The 22,048-nt window shown below is 45.7% G+C and overlaps 1 protein-coding gene across 1 annotated transcript in view; it reads right to left on the reverse strand.

The window, feature by feature from the left end:
- The window catches only part of KDM7A (lysine demethylase 7A), a 1,445,788-nt gene that overhangs the window by 730,976 nt on the left and 692,764 nt on the right, over window positions 1-22,048 (reverse strand). Inside the window, exon 8 of the mRNA XM_044087282.1 lies at window positions 14,540-14,627. Coding sequence (XP_043943217.1) covers window positions 14,540-14,627 — 88 coding nt within the window. The remainder of the gene's footprint in view (window positions 1-14,539; window positions 14,628-22,048) is intronic.

A 22,048-nucleotide genomic window follows, 5' to 3' on the forward strand; every position in this document is an offset into this window, starting at 1 on the left:
CGGGAAAAGCCGAAAGACACAAACAAACTGTATAAACTGTACACAGTTGCATGCATTCTTCATTTTTTACAATTACAGTCTTTGGTATATTCTAACAACGCATTAGTGTACTATCTTATAATACCATTATCTTCTGCATGCCATGTATTCTGCCTACATATAATTTGTTTACAGCTTGTATTCTTGCTTTTGAAAGTCTATTCTTGCTCTTTGAGCACAAATTGTGGCTAAAATGGATCAAAAGACCAGCCAACCTACCAGGTAAATAAATAGCAAAGTAAATAAATAAAACAAAGAAAAATCAGGTAAAAGTATAGAAAAGGCTAATTAAATATACAAGTCAATAATTTACTGCACAGGGGATAACTAATGGAAATGTTAAACAAATAGTTGGCAAAAGGATAACTAAATGCATCAAAAGAGTGTTGTCCCTACCACTTTCTGGGGTACACTGAGACCTAAATGCAAAGAACTCACTAACATCATGCAGCAGCTACAAATAATGCACAAGCAGATTACCAAGATAATCAGCACTGCAGTGTGCTGCACGGAAACCCACTCTATGTCATTAGCATGCTAAATGACATCCTCCCTGAATTTAGACTCAAGACTGGACGAATGAACAGATAAGGGCTCCAAGCCCGAATGTTGTAGTGAAGTAGACTTTTACCATACAAGTCCAAAACTGGGCCACTACAGAAGACTTGTTCACAGATGTTTGATAAGAGGGTCACTTTACTAAGCTGTGGGCTTGTGTAAGAGGCGTCTGCCTTCCTGTGGGCTGCAATGAGTGGTGGCAGGATGCATTTAGGCTTCCAAAATGGCATTTCTGAGTACTAGTTCCATGGGAGGGATGACCCACTGACTCCTCAGACTTCAATCTAAATATGCAGTAAGATGTTACTGTGAGGAAAGGAGAGAAAGTACAGTTGTGTACACTTACCATAAATGTAGATGTTCAGTGTATTCACTGTTGCTGTCATTACACTTGGGTTATCCTGCTGGCAGGCTACCCTCAGTCGGCCTGAATTCCAAAGTCTAGGTCCGGCGTCGGTTGCTGTTGCCACTTCCCTGACGTCAGTGCGCCAGGGGTATAAAAGATGCAGCCAACACCATTTTCTTCAGTTTTTCTTGCCCCAGATGTCAGGTGCCCCCAAAAGGGTAGGCTAAAAATATGCCAATAAAAAGGAGCAGCTATGAGGCCCTGCAGAACTGCAGTGGCAAAGCCTGCCCTGGATTTAGAGTAGAGTGGTAAATGATAGTGCTTTGTAAAGGTGTGCACTGAACTCCAGGTAGCAGCCTCTAAAATGTCTTTGGTTGGTACTCCCCTGAGGAAGGCTGCTGAAGTGGCTGCTGCTCTGGTTGAATGTGGCCTAATGCCCTTAAGCACTGGTTTGCCATGTTGTGAGTAGTAGAAACGAATGCAGTGGCCGATCCACTTTGAAATAGTCTGCTTTGAGATAGCCTTTCCTTGTGATCCTGCAGCATATGCCACTAGTAGCTGCTCTGTCTTTCTGAAAGCTTTGGTTCTGTTCAAGTAAAAGCGTATCTGTCTGTGTATGTCCAAAGAATGCAGAATTCTCTCTCCCTTACTCTGTGGGTTTGGATAAAAAGTAGGCAGATGAATAGTTTGGTTAAGGGCCACACTGGACACTACCTTAGGCATAAATGTTGGGTTTGTCCTCAGAGAAACCCTGTCTGGATAAAAAATGATAAAAGGTTCCACAGCCATGCGTGCCTGTAGCTCTGAGACTCGTCTTGCAGAGGTTATTGCTAGGAGCAGAGCTGTTTTCCAAGATAAAAACTTTATGCCAGCTGTAGCGGCTGGCTCAAAAGGAGGCAGGGTGAGTTTTTCCAAGACATAATTGAGGTCCCATGCAGGTATTGGTGATCTCCTTGGAGGCCTTAAATTTTTGGCTCCTCTGAAGTACTGCCTTAACAAAGGATGCGAAAAGATTGGTGGCTCTGTATTGTAATGAGCTGAAATGGCAGAGGCATGAATTTTAATTGATGACAAGGATAGGCCTTTGTCCAGCATCTCAGTTGAGTATTGTAAAATCTGAGGAATATTTGGTACAGCTGTGTCAATTCATTGTGCCTGGTTCCAGGCACAGAATCTCTTCCATTTTCCAGCATAAGATTTTTTGGTACTAGGCCTTCTGGCCTCCAAAATGATATCCACCACAGCTTTAGTGAGAGGTGCGTTTTGTATGACTACATTATCCGCCATGCTGCCAGATTAAAGGTCTTGAGTTGGCTGTGCAGGATCTGATTATTTTGCTGGGACAGTAGATGAGGTATTTGAGGAAAGGTCCAAGCCGGGCAATGAGACAAGTTCCTTAGGATTGGATACCAGTACTGGCAGGGCCAGTCTGGGGCAATCAGTATCATCTTTGGCTTCTCTTGTCTGACCTTTAGGAGTACCTTGTAGAGGAGAGGCAGTGGAGGAAAGGCATATACTGCTAAGTTTTTCCAGCTGAAAGATAGGGCGTCCACTTTCCATGCTTGTCTGTGGTAAGTCCTTGTGCAGAATCTTTTTAGTTGGTAGCTGTGAGGAGAGGCAAATAGATGTATATCCGGGCATCCCCATTTCCTTGTTATCATGCTGAAGACTTGTGGATCCAAGTTCCACTCGTGGGGATCCATGAGGTTTCTGCTTAGTTCGTCTGCCAGAGTATTTATCTTTCCTGGCAGGAATTGTGCCTGCAGATGTACTTGGAAAGTCAATGCTGTGTCCCACAAAGTCATGGCTAGTCTGCAAAGGGGGTAAGAATGAGTGCCTCCCTGCTTGTTTATATACCACATGACTGTGGTGTTGTCTGTCTTTATCAGTAGTTGTCCTGGATGAAGTAGGTCCTTGAAGGCTGTCAGGGCATTCTGAACAGCTAGCATCTCTTTTTGATTGACATGCAGATGCATTTGGTTTGTGGACCATGTGCCTTGAATACAGCTTCCTGCCATGTGGGCCCCCCAGGCATAATCTGATGCATCCGTTGTTAATGTCTGCCTGGTTGGGGGTAACGTGAATGGCTGTCCCTTGTTCGGGTGACAAGCCTTCGTCCACCATCGAAACTTCTCTTGCAGGCAGGGAATGAGGGTAATTATTGTTTCCAGGCTGTGGCAATATTGAGCCCAAACACTTTTTAGGTAGCATTGAAGTTTCCTCATATGCAGTCTTGCATATGGAATTAGTAGAATGCAGGATGCATGAAGCCCAAAGCCTGCAGAATTTTTCTTGCAGATAACTGGGCCTTTGTTGCCAACAGTTTGAAATATGTAGTCAGTTGCCTTTGTCTGGTGTGAGATAAGCCATCTGGGCAGTTGTATTTAAGCTTGCACCCAGGAATATTATCTCTTGAGAGGGTACTAGTTTTGATTTCTTTTCGTTGACTGTGTACCCTAGGCCTGTTAGAAATCTCTTTACAAACGCCAGATGCTGTAGTAGAATGTCCTTGTTCTCTGCTTGAGTGAGGCAGTCATCCAAGTAAGGATATATTTGTATTCCTCTTTGCCTGCAGAATGCAATTACTGGTGCCAGGCACTTTGTGAAGACCCTGGGCGCAGTAGATAAGCCAAAGGGCAGTGCAGAGAATTGGTAGTGCATTGAGCCAGCTTTGAATCTGAGGTATCTTCTGCATGTTTGTCTGATTGGGACATGCAGGCATGCCTCTTTTAGGTCTAAAGTCACAAGCCAAGCCTTCTTGCCCAGCATGGGCAGAAGCTGCTGTAGAGTCAACATTTTGAATTTTGGTATATCCAGATATGTGTTTAGAATAGATAGGTCCAGTATTGGTCTCCAGGCCTTGTCCTTTCTTGGTACCAAGAACAGTCTTGAATAAAATCCTTGTCCCTGCTCTTGCTCTGGTACTTGTTGAATGGCCCTCATGTCCATGAGGGATGAGACTTGTTTTTGTGCCTCTGCCCATTGATGTTTTGGCAGGTCTGGCCAACCGTTTGTCCTTGGCAGGGTATGGAAGTGAAACTTGTAGCCTTGTGACACTATGTCTAGGACCCATTTGTCCTGGGTTATGTGCCAATTTTGAGAAAAAAGTGCTAGTTTTCCCCCTAAAGCTGCTGCCAGAAGATAAGTGCTTGGTGCAGGCAGGGGGAAGTCAATGGGACTGTTTCCTTTATGGCTGTGATTTGTCTTCTCCACTTTTGGAAGTAGAAGCACCCCATTGTTTAGATCTGTATGAACCTTGGGGCTGGGATCTGCCTCTTGGGCATCTGTATCTGCCCCTTTGTGGTCTGCCTGACACTGGAAAGGACCAATTCTTTGTAGGCCAGTGTCTGCTAAATCTTGGAGGCTGTACCTGTAAGAAATCCTTAACAGTTTGCATAGATTTAGCTTTGTCCTCCATTTTCTTTAAAACCTCCTCTGCTTTAACACCAAACAAGGTATCATGCTGTAATGGAGCATCTAATAATTTTGCTTTGACATGGTCAGGCAGATTTTGTTCCTTTAATAAAGCATGACTCCTGATAACAGAACCCATAACAGCGGCCCTACAGGAGGCCTCCAAAGAATCAAAACCACATTGCAAAGTATGCTTTCCAACTTGCTCAGCTGCATGCAATAAATCCTACATTTCTTTGTTTTCTGCAAATTCAGAATTTATCAACATTTTCTGTTTAAGCAGTGACATAATATATTGCTGATATTTGAGCATATGAAACTGACTATTTAAAGCCCTTATAGCCAAGGTAGCAGAGGTGTAAATCTTCTTCCCCCATATGTCCAATGCCCTAGAATCCCTGTCAGAGGGGGTAGGGTTTTTTTGCAGTGGATGCCTTGACCCCTTTGGGACCCTGAGAGATAGTTTCTGGATCAGCAGCAGGGTTTTTGAAAAGAAATTTATGAGAGTCAGGAACCCTGTAGTACCTGTCCGGCTTAACAGGAACTGGAGGTAAGGAGTCAGGGGTCAGACTGGACTCTGAAAATACATCATCTACAATGTCTAACACAGGTGGAATAGCTAGGGGCCTGTGTTGTGGGACTAATAGGAAGTCTCTGAGCCTTTTCTTAGATTCTGAATAATCTTGGCTTTCCCAGTGGAAATGTTCCCTCATGGTATGCAAGGTTTCCCCAAAAGAGTAATCCTCAGGAGGAGAGGCTGAAGGGATAGATTCTTCAGCATCAGAATCCTCATAGGGAGGAAGAGAGTATTCCTGATCAGAAGAGGAATCGGATGAAATAGAAACCTGATCTGAAGATTCATATTCTGTCTCTTGCCTAGGCCTCTTATCAGGAGGGGGATGGGAATCCCTGATCAAAGTAATTAAGTCTTCTGCCATTTTGAGCATCTGTTTTTTGGGCATGGAGGCCTGACCATGAGGCTGTTGTACTTGTTTCTTTGTCTTTAAAGGTGCTTTAGTCTTTGCCTTTGTAGTTGGGAGTCGCTTTAATGTATATTTGAGTAGGTCTGAAAACGCCCTCAGAAGCCGATGCCTGCTAAGCGGCTCCGGACCCATCTGAGGGAATAGTCTCCGAAGGTCCAATACCTTGAGCTTCCAGCAGCCTAGGAGACTCCACGTGGGAGTCTGTAGTGGCCTGCAGGTCCAAAGTAGCAGGCGTCAGTAGCTGCAAAAGCGCCTCACTGAGAACTGGCGAACAGGCGACTGGCTTAGAGGAAGCCTCATCGTCGGTTTTACACCTCGGATGCCTGTCCTTTTCTTTGAGTTTCTTGTGAATTCCGGTAGTCGGATGGCTATCCGACGGCATCGTGTAATTAAATCTTCTGCCAAAATAGTGAAATGCAAAATCGTACCGACGCTTAATAGTGCACTGGTTAAATCTAGCACAAAACCGACAACTAGCAACGTCATGGTCAGGGCCTAGGCAAGGAATACAGCAAGAATTAAAGTCTTTATGATGTATTTGTTTCCCACAAGAAATACAATTATTAACTTTTTCTGACATTGGTCTGGAACAAGAAAGAGGTTTTCCCCAATGGGGTACTTAGCTTTTAATGAAGACTTCGGATCTGAAATATGAACATGAAAATCTCAGGAGCTGGCCGACTGGCACTTGCGAACTGCTTCTGCGTCGGGCACTGCATGGCAAGAAAGACTGGAGAAAATGGCGTCGGCTGCATCTTTTATACCCCTGGCGCACTGACGTCAGGGATGAGGTGACAGCAACCGACGCCGGTCCTAGACTTTGGAATTCAGTCCGACTGAGGGTAGCCTACCAGCAGGATAACCCAAGTGTAATGACTGCAACAGTGAAACATGAAGAACATCTGCAATGCCAAGGCTATGATGAATCTCATGAGCATCAAGGTATTATCAAAGGAAGGGTTGCAGTCAAGGGTGGGGAAGTCTGATGGAGGGGATGACTCACTATCCTTGTACACCTACAACTTATCTAAAAGCTCTCCCAAACACCTTAATTCAATTTTCAAACTCCATAATGCAACTTCATTACACTGGACAGCAACCTCACAGAGATCAGAGTGGAAGCCACATTGTGAGCTGCTTTAGCTGTACAATGCTTCTCTTACCATGAAAGTCAAAGTCTACCACATGGTAAGAAAAAGTTCTCAAATGTTGCAACACAGAAATTGACTACTAGTATGTACAGCAGAGGAAGCTAATATGGCGTTATCCACTCTCTGCATATTCTTCGTTATGCTTTGGATTTCCTCATTTGCTTCAACTGTCTACTTTATTTTCTGCCTGCCACTTCCACATTCCCCCTTAAACGGAAATTACTTAAAATGTAATTAACTTCCTACTTTACTGACTGCATACAAGTTGCTATGCTTTAGAACATCAAGCTTCTATATAATGAATCTGTATTTACGTGTGTGTACGTGCGTGTGTGTGTGTGTGTGTGTGTGTGTGTGTGTGTGAGTGTGTGTGTGTATATGTGTGTGTGTGTATATATGTGTGTGTGTGTGTTTATGTGTGTGTGTATATATATATATATATATATTTTTTTTTTTTTTTTTTTTACATACACACACAACTGTAAAAACAGTCTTGTACTCATCATATAGTCAATTAAATTAAGAATGTGCCAAGTAACCTGCTTTTTAGTAAAAAAAAAAACATCAACCCAGTGTACATCTTGTGTTAATCTGGGCAAGTAAAATAGCAAAGATGACAGGCAGACATACATGAGACTAAACTCCAGTAATCTGGTTAACTCCTGCAAGACTGTTCTCCAAGACCTGACCTACCTAGATATTTACATTTCTTTAACAAAGTGTTCCGTTTACCCCCATCTCATTCCTGATGAAGTGTGCGCCCTACATATTTCTGCTCTTCTGTTCTAGCATCACTCTTATAACTTACCCTGCTACCACATTACTCCCTACACCTCAATATGCTCCTATGCCACCATTCGATTCTTTTAAACTTCAGCAGTTCTGTTCATCACAACAGTTATCTTGCCCTGTTCCTGTTACAAACTAACTGCTGTCACATACGTTTACTTTATTAAACTGACCAAATGGCACCTCACTGACCAAATGGCACAAAATGAGAAGTTATGTACCTACCATAACGTTCCATGTTAGTTGTCTTCTCTCGCCTTCTTTCTTGCTGGATGGGTTCGGAGCTGAACCTCGGCTCCGACTCGGCCTATACTAAAGCTCGAGAGCTAATTTTACCGGCTCGAGGCAACCCTATATCCCATGATGCTAGGCGGTAACTACCCAGATCTCGTTTGGTAGCTGAGAAACAATAGCCAATTCAGTCTCCCCTCTGAGGTGGAGGAGGAGAAAGGAGAACTCCCCAAATATCACTACCTAAAGCTGTATCTACCCCAGGAGCTTGGAATAGTGCAAGATAAGGTCCCTTAGAAGAAGGGGAAAACCTTTTGGTCTGTCCAGGCAAGGGAGATGGTGGGCGGGACGCAAGAAAGAAGGCGAGAGAAGACAACTAACATGGAACGTTATGGTAGGTACATAACTTCTCAATGTTAAGTTGTCAATCTCGCGTTCATTCTTGCTGGATGGGACCGCGTCCCTAGCACCTTCATCCTGTGTGGCTCATTGGAACAGACTCTTGAGAACGGTGGAACCAAAATTTGCCCTGTTTCTGGAGGCCATGTCCAATTTGTAATGTGTAACAAAGGTATGAGGAGAGGCCCATGTGGCTGCCGCACAGATAGTGTCTATTGGCACTCTAGCTTGAAAGGCTGCTGATGCAGCTAATGCTCTGGTTGAATGGGCTCTTGGCCTAGTAGTCAATTCTTTACCTCTGAGTTGATAAATATAGGTAATCACAGAAGACAGCCACCTAGACAGGGTTACCTGGGATACCGGAAGGCCCTTTCTACTTTCTGCATAAGATAAAAAGAGTTGATCAGATTTCCTGATTTGTTTAGTTCTGTCCAGATAGTAGCGGAGTTGACGATGCACGTCCAGGCAATGCAGTTTTTGCTACACCCTGTTTGAATAATTAGGGAAGAAAACTGGAAGATCAATAGATTGATTTAAATTTGCCTGAGAAGCCACCTTGGGTAAAAAAGACGGGTTAGTTCTTAGAGAAACTCTTTCTTTATGGAACACTAAATAAGGAGGACGAATGCAGAGGGCATGAAGTTCAGATACTCTCCTAGCAGATGTAATGGCGACTAGGAAGAGTGTCTTCCAGGAAAGTAACTTCAATGAACAGGAGGCCGCAGGTTCAAAGGGAGGGAGAATCAAGGATGCTAAAACTAAGTTTAAATCCCACTGTGGTGGGGGGTCCTTGATCGGAGGCTTGAGTAAAAAGATACCTCTGAGGAATGTCTTGCAAAGCTTATGGGACATGATACTGGAGTCCGACAAGCCTATGTGAAAATTTGAAATGGCCGCTAACTGAACTTTTACTGTGGAGGAAGAAGATCCTGAATGAAAAATTTCAGCTAGGAAATCCAAGACCGAGTGTATTGGAGCAGTGAAGGGATCTATATTCCTAGCCTTTGCCCAAAAGGAAAAAAGTTGCCATTTACTAGCATAGATCCTTCTGGTGGAAGACTTAAGGGAAGCTACAATAATATCCCGGACAGAATTTGAAATCATTGGAAGCCTGGCTAGGGACGGAAGTGGAGCAACCAAGCTGTGAGGTTGAGAGACTGGAGGGATTGGTGCAGCTGCCCTGACTGATGGGCCAAAAGATCTGGCACTGGATCCAGATGCCAAGGCTGCTCCAAAAGATAACAATGCAGGAAAGGGAACCATATCTGTCGAGGCCAATAAAGGGCAATGAGGATCATCTTGGCTCTCAAGGTGGTAGCTTTCTGAATTATCTGTGTGATTAATGGAAAGGGGGGAAAAGCGTATAGAAGTCCCCGAGGCCAATCGTGGACTAGAGCGTCTCTGGGGGGATGGCCTGGAAGGGGGAAGAGAGTGAAGAAGTCGAGGCACTTGCTGTTTTGTGGTGTTGCAAAAAGATCGCAGCAAGGAAACCCCCACTTCCGAAAAATTTTGTCCGTCACTGATTGCTTGAGAGACCACTCGTGGGGCATGAGAATAGCTCTGCTCAGCCTGTCCGCTATGACGTTGGACTTCCCGGGGATGTGCGTTGCTATCAGAAACTGCTGAGAAGAGATCGCCCATTGCCAGAGTCTGAGTGCTTCTTGACACAGGGGATAGGACTTGGCTCCGCCCTGCTTGTTGATATACCATACTACGGACATATTGTCCGTTTGATTTGCAATAGTCCCCAGAGGAAGAGAGTCTTGGAGGGCTTGCAACGTCAAAAGCACTGCTCTCATCTCCAGGACGTTTATGTGCAAGTGGCATTCGAAAGGTTGCCATGTGCCATGGACTGTCCTGCTCTGAAAATGCCCCCCCCCCCACCCAATCAGGGAGGCATCCGATGTGACTGTGGCGACCGGGGGGGAGGAGTAAATGGTCTGCCTTGATGGATTTGAGGGGAGACCATCCACCAAGACAGATGTTTTCTGCAAGATAGAGTTATTAAGATCTTGTGTGTCATAGGGAGCTGTTGGAAGGACCACTTGGAGAAAAGCATCCACTGAAGAAGCCGCATGTAAAAGTGGGCAAGGGGAAGAAGCGTGATGGCTGCCGCCATGAGACCTAATACTTTCAGAACATACCCGGCCTGAATTTTGTTGCTCTGAAGGAGGACGTGAACATGATTTTGAATATCTAAGACCCTCTGCTCTGTTAACTTTGCTGAGAGCTGAACGGTGTCCAAGGTGGCGCCTATGAAGGTAATAGACTGACAAGGCAACAAGGCAGACTTTTCGAAATTTAGAGAGATACCTAGCTCTTTGCAAATGTGAATGGTGTAATCTCTGGCTAGAAGTAGTTGACGCCTGGTGGTGGCAGTGAGGAGCCAGTCGTCTAGATATGGAAACACCTGGAATCCTTGACGTCTCAGGTGAGCCGTAACCACTGCCATACATTTGGTGAACACTCGGGGGGCTGTAGTGAGACCAAAGGGCAGGGCTCTGAACTGGTAGTGACTGGCCCCCAGCCGGAAGCGGAGAAACCTTCTGGAGCGCCTGTGCATTTTGATGTGATAGTACGCATCCTGAAGGTCCACTGAGCACATCCAATTGTCCTTGCCCAGACGGGGTAGAATGGACTGTAGCGTGACCATCCGAAACCTCGTTCTTTTTACAAACTTGTTTAGTTTGCTGAGATCCAATATTGGCCTCCAGTCCCCTGTTTTTTTTGGTACCCAAAAGAACTTTGAGTAGACTCCGGATCCTAGTTGGTCTGCTGGGACTGGCTGGATGGCTCTCTTTTTTAGCAGCTTTGATATTTCTAGTGCTGCTTGTTCCCTTAGACTGGGTGGAATGTCTGGAAGAGACCCCATTTGAATCGTTGGGGTTTGGATAAAGGGGATTTTGTAACCCTCGGATATAAATCGACTGCACCCATTTGTCTTGAGTGAGGGAGAGCCAGGCTTGTGGGTACAGCGATAATCTTCCACCGATTGCCTCCGAAGGTGGACAGTCGGGCAGCACCTCAGGGATGCTGGAAGGGTTTGTCAGAGAGGGTTTCTCTGCTACCCTGATTCTGCGGACCCCCTCTGCCTCTTGGACGGCATCTGTTGTTGTTATTCCCCCCTCTGCCTCTAGGGGTGAGCTGACCTCTTGCGTCAGGCGTGACTCCTTGTGATTTGTGGAACCACATTTTTCCACCCTTTTGACCCTTAGGATATGGTCTAGATGGGGTTGAAAAACGGACTCCTACGGCAGAAAGAGTCTTGCCATCTTGTTCGCATCTGGTCAAAGTATCTTTCACTTGAGGTACAAACAACGCTGAACCATCAAAGGGGGAATTAGTGAAAGAAGTTGCAAAGCCGCATCCAGGCGTGATGCCTTAAAGCCACACCTGTGCCTGCAGCCCTACTCGCTCCATCGGCTGCATAGGAAATAAGCCGCATGGAGGAATTGACAGTGGAATTCAGGGTTCCTAGCTGTGAGTTAATTTTGTCCTGAGACCCAGCAGCTGATGGATCCTGTAGGACCTCACCCAGTTCTTTGAGAATGTCTCTTTGAAGACGGGTGAAGTGGCATAAGTAATTCAGCGACCGCATGGCAAAGGTCGCTGACGAGAACATCCGCTTGCCGTACCTATCCATTGTCCTAGATTCCTTGTTAGGCGGATGGATAGGCACTGAAGGATCAGCCAGTTCCTCCTTGGTGGCTGCCGCCACCACCATGGCATCAACTGGGACACCTTTAGATAAAAATTGCTTATCTGAAGGGGCTGCTATAAATTTGGAAGGCCTCCGTGGGGTGGATTCCATCGAATCAGGGGCCTTCCGCGCCACCACTTCCAATAAGGGGGTCGAAGGGCGGAGACACCCAGGAGGTGGAGGGTCGAGAACCAAAAGCCTCCAGGTAAACCGACTCGTCCTCAGAAGGATTAAGGGAAGACCAGTTCCCCCTCTGTTTAAGGATTTCAAGGATGTCGGAGAAGGAGACATCCTCAGAGGGGGACCTTGGGGATCCTTCCGACTCATCCAAGTCGGTATCAGATGTGACGGACTCAGGGGAGTCCGCATGCTTCCTCTTACTCACCTGACGGATCAGGAGAAACCTCGGAAGAGGAGGATATTCCCAATGGGGAAACCTGAGGCGTTGGATCTCTACGGTCGGGGACGAGAGAGTGGGAAGAGACCTCAGCAGGCACTACAGTGGGAGGAGCTGATGGAGCTGACCGTAGAGCAGGCACTGGGGCCAGTACGCTCCTCATGACCTCGAAGGCGCCCCTATTAGGCAGTCTAGAGAGCTCCTGCTCTGAAGAACTAGGAACCCCAGCCGGCACCGACAGGGACGGCTCCGAAGCCGATGTCGGGGCCGAACTCACCAGCGCCGACGCTCCGAGAGGGAGAATGGGGTCGGACAAGGGTCCGATGCCACTCACCCCCTCGGAGCTGGCGAGAGAGTCCAAGCGCCCGGATCCCTCCAAGGATGGCACCATGGACGAGATCTGAGCAGACGACGGAGCTGAAGGGGGAGGTATCGGCTCCGACGTCACAACGGTCATGGCTCCGAGGAGCTCCGGCTCCGAACACTGGGGCAGAGTCGAAGGAGGAATAGTAGGTTGTATGGACGTAGCCGCTGTCTGATGAGACGGGCTGTGAAGCATTTGGGCCAGTGCTTGAGACTTTAACAGTCTGCTAACCACCCTCTCAAGGTCATGGTCGGAAAGCCTGGAAGACCGAGAGGAATGGCTCCGATGGCTCCGCTCCGAGAGTAAAGGTGACCTCGGAGCCAAAGGGATAGATTCCAGAGATGGAGATCTGGACCTCTTGCGTGTGGAGGGCATTGAGGTTGATGGAGCCGATGGAGCCGTAGACACGTCGGCTCCAGCCGGAGCCGACTGTGAAGATTGAGTCTTAGAGGCATCGGCTCCGGCCGGAGCCGATGCAGGAAGCTGCGATACAGAGATATCGGCTCCAACCGGAGCCAATCATGTCGCAGAAGGTGAGCCACCATCTGAAGGCTTTAAGCACAGAGCCAACGGTTTGGGTGGCTTCGAAGGCTTCCCCGGCATGGACTTAGCCGGGGAACCTTCGGGCTTTAATAAGCCCGAGAATCAACTTATTCCTGCGCTCCTGCAGGACTCTTGAGCTGAATGTATGGCACACGGAGCAAGAGTCCTGCAGGTGCAGGGGTCCCAGGCAATAAACACAAGAAGTGTGACCGTCTGTCAGCGACATCTTCTTACAGCACGAGTCACACTTCTTGAAGCCTGAGACCTTTGTCTCTTTCGACATATTGCTGTCGAAAAGAACAAACAAAGTTCTAAAGTTAGAAACACACACAAACACTCAAACAGACAGGGATACAGGGATACTAACGGGACACACACACACTAAGAATCCCTGTGAGGGAAGTTAAGAAAACGGAAGGGCCTAAGGCCTAACCTAGGGTGGGGAGTATAACTGGGATAAGGGATAAAAATAGGAACTAAAAATTTGAAATAACACAGAAAATAGCCTATTTAGAGAAAATAATGGGAAAACTAAGTAGAAAAACTAGAATTTTTCTGAATTTTAATCACTAACCTGTGAGCCGGTAAAAAGAGCACCTCGCTAGCGAAAGCGGCAAACGAGATCTGGGTAGTTACCGCCCAGCATCATGGGATATAGGGTTGCCTCGAGCCGGTAAAATTAGCTCTCGAGCTTTAGTATAGGCCGAGTCGGAGCCAAGGTTCGACTCCGAACACATCTAGCAAGAACGAAGGCGAGACTGACAACTTAACATCAGTAACTTACGCTGAAAGCTGTTCAAAAGTATCCAAATTTTTGTTGATAAGATTTGCACTTTTACCCCATCAGAAACATAATATCAACATCAATAAGTTTGAAAATGCAGCTTCTTGCGGTTTCCTGCAAAAGAAAAACCTAGACAGACAAGTGAGAACAGACAACCACCAAAATGCAAATAATGTACATCATATGTCTCCAACTCAAAGTACAAAAAATCTGGACAAAGACTAAAATAATGGGGGAACAAGGGCCCAAAAACAGGAACAAATTTTAAATATTGCTTGTGCAGTGTCAGTGGTGCAAAAAGTAGCATGCATGCCTTTATTGCAGAAGGCAGTGGGTTCTATTCCAGCATCAGGCAGTTTTGTCTGCTGGCACTTGCAGTGCAGCATAAGAGGGGAGGGGATGCTGCAGTCCTAAGTGCGAGTCCTTCAGATGAGATGTTAAACTGAGGTTCTGTTTGCTTGAGTTGGCGGTAGCTAAGGTGAATGTAAAAGATGCCATGGCACCTATCGAAAAAGAGTAGAGTGAAGTTCTCCTATGCCCTGGCCAAATTTCCCCTCACAGTATAAATCCCATCTTGGGTCTCCCCTGAAAAAAGCTTAACAGTCTAGTGGGCCTAAAATGGTCAACAAATAAATAAATAAATAAAATTATTTGCTAAAATAACTGGTTTTGCATTAGTATTAATTTTCTGAAGGGTATAAAGTCTGACACCCAAAAGTATGTCATTATTTAGTGACATGAAACCTTGAGAATTTGCCAGAAAAAAAATTTATGAGGAACACATCAAAAATCTGAAGCAAAATCTGGACAGTTGAGAGGTATGACATATGTAAAAGTTTACCTGAGTTGCATTCCAATGTTTAAGTTGTGCAAAAAGTTTCCTCCAAAAGCCATACAATCCTGTGAAGTAAGGACACCATGAATCCACCCTAGGAGAGGACACACAAAAGTCAGAGTACAGGTTAAGGCAGGAGTATTAGTTAATTACTTTGCTTTAATTGTTTACAAGAGACAAGAAAAAAGTACAGTTGTGTACACTTACCATAAATGTAGATGTTCGAGTGTATTCACTGTTGCAGTCATTACATTTGGGTAATCTGCTGGCAGGTTGCCCTCAGTCGGCCTGAATTCCAAAGTCTTGGGTCCTGCGTCAGTTGCTGTCTCCTCTTCCATGACGTCAGGTCGTCAGGGGTATAAAACATGCAGCCGACGCCATTTTCTTTAGTTTTTCTTGCCCCAGATGTCAGGTGCCCCCAAAAAGGTAGCAAAAAAAAAATATATGTAAACTATATATACATGCAACGATATAAACTTTACCTTCATCTACTAGCATATACACCACATAGGTTGTAGTAGATAGTGAAGGAAAGAGAAACTCCAGAATAAAAATGGGGATGGCGGGTGGGTAACCTGGACTGCAACAGTGAATACACTCGAACATCTACATTTATGGTAAGTGTACACAACTGTACTATGTTCATGTTTCACTGTTGCAGTCATTACATTTGGGTAGAATCCCAAAGCAATGGATGGGAGGCTGAAGCTAAACAACATTAGGGGCGGCTATAAGGCCCTGCAGAACTGCAGTGGCAAAGCCTGCCCTGGACTTAGAGTAGAGAGGCAAATGATAATGCTTTGTAAAAGTGTGAACAGTAACTCCAAGTAGCAGCCTCTAGAATGTCTTTGGTTGGTATTCCTCTGAGAAAGGCTGCTGATGTAGCTGCAGCTCTGGTGGAATGAGACCTAATGCCCTTGGGCACAGGTTTGCCATGGTGTAAGTAGCAGAAACGAATGCAGTGGCTTACCCACTTTGAAATAGTCTGCTTTGAAATAGCCTTTCCTTCTGATCCTGCAGCATATGTCACTAGTAACTGCTCAGTTTTTCTTAGAGCTTTAGTCCTGCTCAAGTACAATCTTAGCTGTCTGTGTACGTCCAATGAATGCAGAATCCTCTCCCCCTTGTTCTGCAGATTTGGATAAAAGGTTGGCAGATGAATAGTTTGGTTAAGAGCCACACTGGAAACCACCTTAGGCATAAATGAAGGATTGGTCTGAGAGGTGTTGTTTGTATAACTACATGATCAGCCATGCTGCCAGGTTCAGTGTTTGGAGCTGATTGTGCAGGATCTGATTGTTTTGCTGGGACAGTAATTGAGGTCTTTGAGGTAAGGTCCAAGCTGGGTATTGAGACAAGTTCCTTAGGATTGGGTACCAGTATTGGCGAGGCCAGTCCGGGGCAATTAGTATCATCTTTGGTTTGCCTTGTCTGACTTTTAATAGGATCTTGGGAAGAAGAGGCAGAAGAGGAAAGGCATAAACTGATAGGTTTTTCCAACTGAAGGATAGGGCGTCCACTTTCCATGCTAGTCTGTGATAAGTCCTTGTGCAGAATTTTTTCAATTGATAATTTTGAGAAGAGGCAAATAGATCTATGTCCGGGCTCCCCCATTTCTTTGTTATCATGCTGAAGACTTGTGGATCTAGTTTCCACTTGTGAGGGTCCATAAGGTTTCTGCTTAAATTGTCTGCCAGAGTATTTTGTTTTCCTGGCAGGAAATGAGCTTGTAGATGTACTTGGTAAGCCAAAGCTGTGTCCCACAGTGCCATGGCTAGTCTGCAAAGGGGGGAGGAATGCATGCCCCCTGCTTGTTTATATACCACATAACCGTGGTGCTGTCCGTCTTTATCAGTAGTTGTCCTGGATGAAGTAAGTCCTTGAAGGCTGTCAGGACATTTTGAACAGCTAACATCTCTTTTTGGTTGATATGCAGATGCATTTGTTTTGGGGTCCATATGCCCTGAATGCATTTTCCCGCCAGGTGGGCCCCCCATGTATAATCTGATGTGTCTGTTAAGGTTTGGCTGGCAGGGGGTAGAGTGAAGGGCCGTCCCATGTTTTGGTGTCATGCCTTTGCCCACCACTGAAACTCCTGTTGTAGGCAGGGAATGAGAGGAATCATTGTTTCCAGACTGTGACAATGTTGACTCCATAAACTTTTTAGGTACCACTGAAGTTTCCTCATATGCAGTCTTGCATATGGAATCCATAGAATGCAGGATGCCATGAACCCCAAAGCCTGCAGAGTTTGTCTTGCAGATAACTAGGTTTTTGTTGCCATCAGTTTGAAGTAAGTAGTCAGTTGCCTTTGTTTGTCTGGCGTGAGGAAAGCCATCTGGGCAGTTGTATTCAAGCTTGCATCCAGGAATGTTATATTTTGAGAGGGTACCAGTTGTGATTTCTTTTCATTTATTGTGTACCCTAGGCATGTTAGAAGCCTTTTCACAAACGCCAGGTGCTGAAGAAGAATGTCATTGTTCTCTGCTTGGTAAAAAGTAAAAAATGCACCAAGATAACAATGCATCCATGGATGAAGCAACTTCAGCTGTGAAAGCGCTTACCACTTTGTACTTTGCTGTGATTAAACGTTTTGCTGCGTGTTATCTTGGTGCATTTTTTACTTTTTACCTTTCATTTGGATTTATTTCTGCACAAAGGTTTTACCCAACACGGTTTCTTTGGTTTTTTGTTCTCTGCTTGAATGACACAGTCGTCCAAGTAAGGATATATTTGTATACTTCTTTGTCTGCAAAAAGCAATTACTAGTGCCAGGCACTTGGAAAAGACCCTGGGCACAGTAGATAAGCCAAAGGGCAGTGCAGAGAATTGGTAATGCATTAAGCCAGCCTTGAAACGGAGGTATCTTCTGCACGATTCCCTTACTGGGACATGCAGGTATGCCTCTTTTAGGTCTAATGTCACCAGCCAAGCATTCTTGCCCAGCATGGGCAGAAGCTACTGCAAAGTTAGCATTTTGAATTTTGGGATGTCCAGGAATGTGTTCAAAATTGTTAAATCCAGTATTGGCCTCCAGGCCTTGTCCTTTCTGGGTACAAAGAACAATCGAGTAAAAACCTTGTCCTTTTTCCTGTTCTGGTACTGGCTGAATAGCCCCCATATCCATGAGGGACGTAACCTGTTTCTGTGCCTCTGCCCATTGATTGTTTGGCAGATCCGGCCAACCGTTTGCCATTGGCAGAGTATGGAAATGGAATCTGTATCCCTGTGATACTATGTTTAGCACCCACTTGTCCTGGGTTATTAACTGCCAATTTTGAGCAAAAAGTGCTAATTTTCCCCCTGAGGGTGCTGCCAAAAGGTAAGTGCTTGGTGATGGCAGAGGGAAGTCATTGGGACTGTTTTCTGTAAGGATGCGCTTTATCTCCTCCAGATTTGGAGGTAGTAGCACCCCATTGCTTTGACCTGTAAGAATCTTGTGCCTGGTATCTATAACCTTTAGGGCATCTGGATTTGCCCCTTTGAGCTCTGTCGGACACAGGAAATGACCAATGTTTTGTAGGCCAGTGTCTACTGAATCTTGGTGGCTGCACTTGTAAGAAGTCTTTTACAGCTTGCATAGACTTATCTTTGTCTTCCATTTTCTTTAAAACCTCTTCTGCCTTAATACCAAACAGAGTATCATGCTGTAAAGGTGCATCCAGTAATTTAGCTTTAACATGATCACGCAAATTTTGCTCTTTTAGCTAGGCATGCCTCCTAATCACAGATCCAGTAACTGTGGCCCTGCAGGCGGCTTCTAAGGAATCAAAACCACATTGCAAAGTATGCTTTCCAACTTGTTCAGCTGCATGCAACAATTCCTGCAATTCTTTACTTTCTGCACATTCAGAAATCAACATAATTTTCTGTTTCAGCAATCCCATAACATGTTGTTGATACTTGAGCATATGAAACTGGCAGTTTAGGGCCCTAGTTGCTAAGGTTGCAGATGTATAAACCTTCTTTCCCCATCTATCCAGTGCCCTTGAATCGCTGTCAGAGGGGGTAGGATTTTTTTGCTGTTGAGGACTTAACTCCCTTTGGACCCTGTGAAATAGTTTCAGGGTCAGCAGCAGGGTTTCTAAATAAAAATTTGTGTGAGTCAGGGACCCTGTAATATCTGTCAGGCTTGCTGGGAGCCGGAGGTAAGGAGTCAAAAGTCAAGCTTGACTCCGAAAACACATCATCCACAATGTCTAAAACAGGGGGTATGGCTAAAGGCCTGTGCTGAGGGAGAAGAAGGAAATCCCTGAGACTCTTTTTTGATTCTGAAAAATCTTGACTCTCCCAGTGAAAATGCTCCCTCAAAAGTATGCAAGGTTTCTCCAAAAGAATAATCCTCAGGAGGTGATGCAGATGGGATTGATTCCTCTGCATCAGAATCCTCATAGGGAGGAATAGATAATTCCTGATCAGAAGAGGAATCAGAAGAAACAGAAACCTGATCTGAAGATTCATAATCAGTGTCTTGCCTAGGCCTCTTATCAGGAGGGGGTTGAGAACCCCTGATCAAGGTAATTAGGTTTTCAGCCATTTTGATCATCTGTTTTTTAGGCATAGCGGCCTGTGCACATGGTTCATGCGTTGTTATTTTAGCTTTAGAAGTTGCTTTTGTCTTTGGTTTTGCAGCTGTCATCGGTTTTATATAAAAATGTTGAGGCCTGAATACACCCTCAGAAGCCAGTGCCTGCTCAACGGCTCCGGACCCATCCGAGAGAGAGACAACCGTGGGTACAATACTTTGAGTATCTGCCGGACTCCACATGGGTCTTGGTAGGGGCCTGCGACTCAAAAGTGGCAGGTATCAGGGACTGCGAAAGCGCCTCACTGAGTAATGGCAAACTGGCGACTGGCTTAGGAGAAGCTTTGTTGTCAGTTTTGGACTTCGACGGTCTGTCTCTGTCCTTTTCTTTGTGTTTTTTGTGTACTCCGGTAGTAGGATTGCAATCTGACAACATTTCAGGGTAGTTAAATCTGTTTCCAAAATATTTTGAGGCAAAAATATACCGACGCTTAATAGTGCGTTGGTTAAATCTAGCACAAAACCGACAGCCAGGCACGTTGTGATCAGGGCCTAGGCAAGGAATACAGTATAAATGGAAATCCTTATGAGGTATTTGCTTCCCACAAGTAATACAATTATTAACTTTTTCTGACATCGGTATGGAGCAAGAAAAAAGTTTCTCCCACACGGTACTTATCTTTAGTGAAGACTTCGGTTCTGAAACTCGAACTCGAAAATTTCAGGAGTCAGCCGACCGGCACTTGCGAACTGCTTCTGCTTCGGGTACCGCGCGGCAAGAAAAGACCAAAGAAAATGGCGTTGGCTGCTTGCTTTATACCCCTGACGACCTGACGTCATGGAAGAGGAGACAGCAACCGACGCAGGACCCAAGACTATTGAATTCAGGCCGACTGAGGGCAACCGCCCAGCAGATTACCCAAATGTAATGACTGCAACAGTGAAACACGAAGAACATCAAGAAATGTACAGCAAGTACTAAATCAGCAGACATGTTTGGTTTAGTGTACAGTACTAAATTGCCACATGGATTACATTACTCTGATCTAAAAAGCCATTGTTATCACAATGAAAAAAGTATAGTTCTGTGCACTTACCATAAATGTAGATGCTCGAGTGTATTCACTGTTGCAGTCATCACATTTGGGTCATCCCTGCTAGGGTAGCCCTCAGTCGGCCCGAATACCAGAGGCTTAGTATTTCTGCTTCGGTTGCTGTCACTTCAGGACTGATGTCAGGTCATCAGTAGTATAAAGTAAGGCAGCCAACGCCATTACATCAGTTTTTCTTGCCCTGTCAGGAGCCCCCAAGTGGGAGCTAGGAGATGGTGGAAGAACCCCACCAGTAGAAAGTAAATACCAAAAAGTTCCTTGTAAGGAGAGAGAGAGAAAAGGGGGATGGAGGGAGGGAAACCAGGACTGCAACAGTGAATACATTTGAACATCTACATTTATGGTAAGTGTACACAATTGTACTATGTTCTTCATGTTTCACTGTTGCAGTCATCACATTTGGGTTGATTCCCTAAACTGAAGAAAAGGGTGGAGGCAGTCAAGAAGACTGAGGGCTAGCTAGGATGCCCTGCAAGACTGCAGTGGCAAAGCCTGTCCTGGATATGGAGAAGATAGGCAGATGATAAATGCTTGGTGAAGGTATGAACAGATGTCCATGCTGCAGCCTCCAGGATGTCCCTGGTGGGGACTCCTCTGAGGAAAGCTGCAGAGGTGGAGGTTGCTCCGGTATAGAGTGTGTTCTTACCCCCTTAGGGGAGGTTTCCCATGTTGCTTGTAGCAGAAAGGGATGCAGTGTGCTATCCATTTGGAAATGGTTTGTTTGGATATGGCTTTGCCCTCTGCTCCTGCAGCAAAGCCGACTAACAACTGATCAGTCTTTCTAAATGATTTAGTCCTGTCTAGACAGAATCTGAGCTGTCTGTGCACATCTAGAGAACGCAGTATCCTTTCTCCCTTGTTTTGTGGGTTAGGGAAAAAGGTGGGCAAATGAATGGATTGGTTGAGACCCACACTGGACACCACTTTTGGCATAAAGGAGGGATTAGTCCTGAGGGAGACTGTCAGCATGGAAAATGATGAAGGGCTCTACAGCCATAAGTGCTTGTAGCTCGGATACTCTTCTTGCTGAAGTGAGGGCCAGAAGCAAGGCTGTCTTCCATGAGAGAAAGTTTAACTCTGCTGAAGCTGCTGGTTCAAAGGGGGGGCAGGGTGAGCTTTTCCAAAACAAAGTTTAGGTCCCAAGCTGGGGTAGGGTGCTCTTCTGGGTAGCCTCAAGTTGCCAGCCCCTCTTAGGAACTGTTTGATGAGAGGGCGCGAGAAGAGATGTTGCTCAGTGCTGAAATGAGCAGAGACAGCAGAGGCATGAATTTTAATAGGGGAAAAGGATAGACCACTGTGTAGTAGGTCAGCTAGGTAATCCAGGATGAAAGGTAGGGAGGGCTGTGCCATATTGGCTCCCTTAACATAGATCCCGGTGCAGAACCTTTTCCATTTGTCAGCATAAGACTTTCTAGTGCTAGGGTGTCTGGCCTCACGTATAACATCTAGAACCCGTTTACTGAGATTGGCAGCTTGTACAGTGGTCAGGGAATAAGCCATGCTGCCAAATTGAGGGTCTGCAACTGGGGATGCGTGAATTCTCCTTCCCTCTGGGTCAGGAGTGTTGGGATCTGAGAGAGATGCCATGGTGGCAGAGGTGGTAGGCTGCGCAGCAGTGGGTACCAGTGCTGGCATGGCCAGTCTGGGGCAATTAGGATTATCCTCAGTTTTCCTCTCTTATTTTGAGCAGTACCCTGGTAATGAGAGGTAGTGGGGGAAATGCATAGACGGAGAGGTTGACCCACTGGAAGGAGACAGCATCCACTTTCCAGGCCCTGCAGTGAGGCTCCCTGGTGCAGAACTTGGTGAGCTGATGGTTGGAGTGGGAAGCAAAGAGGTCAACTTTCGGGGTGCCCCATTTCTGAGTTATAAGGGTGA

The sequence above is a fragment of the Protopterus annectens genome, chromosome 11.part0, assembly GCF_019279795.1.
Source record: "Protopterus annectens isolate FY-2018-M chromosome 11.part0, PAN1.0, whole genome shotgun sequence".
NCBI lineage: Eukaryota > Metazoa > Chordata > Ceratodontiformes > Protopteridae > Protopterus > Protopterus annectens.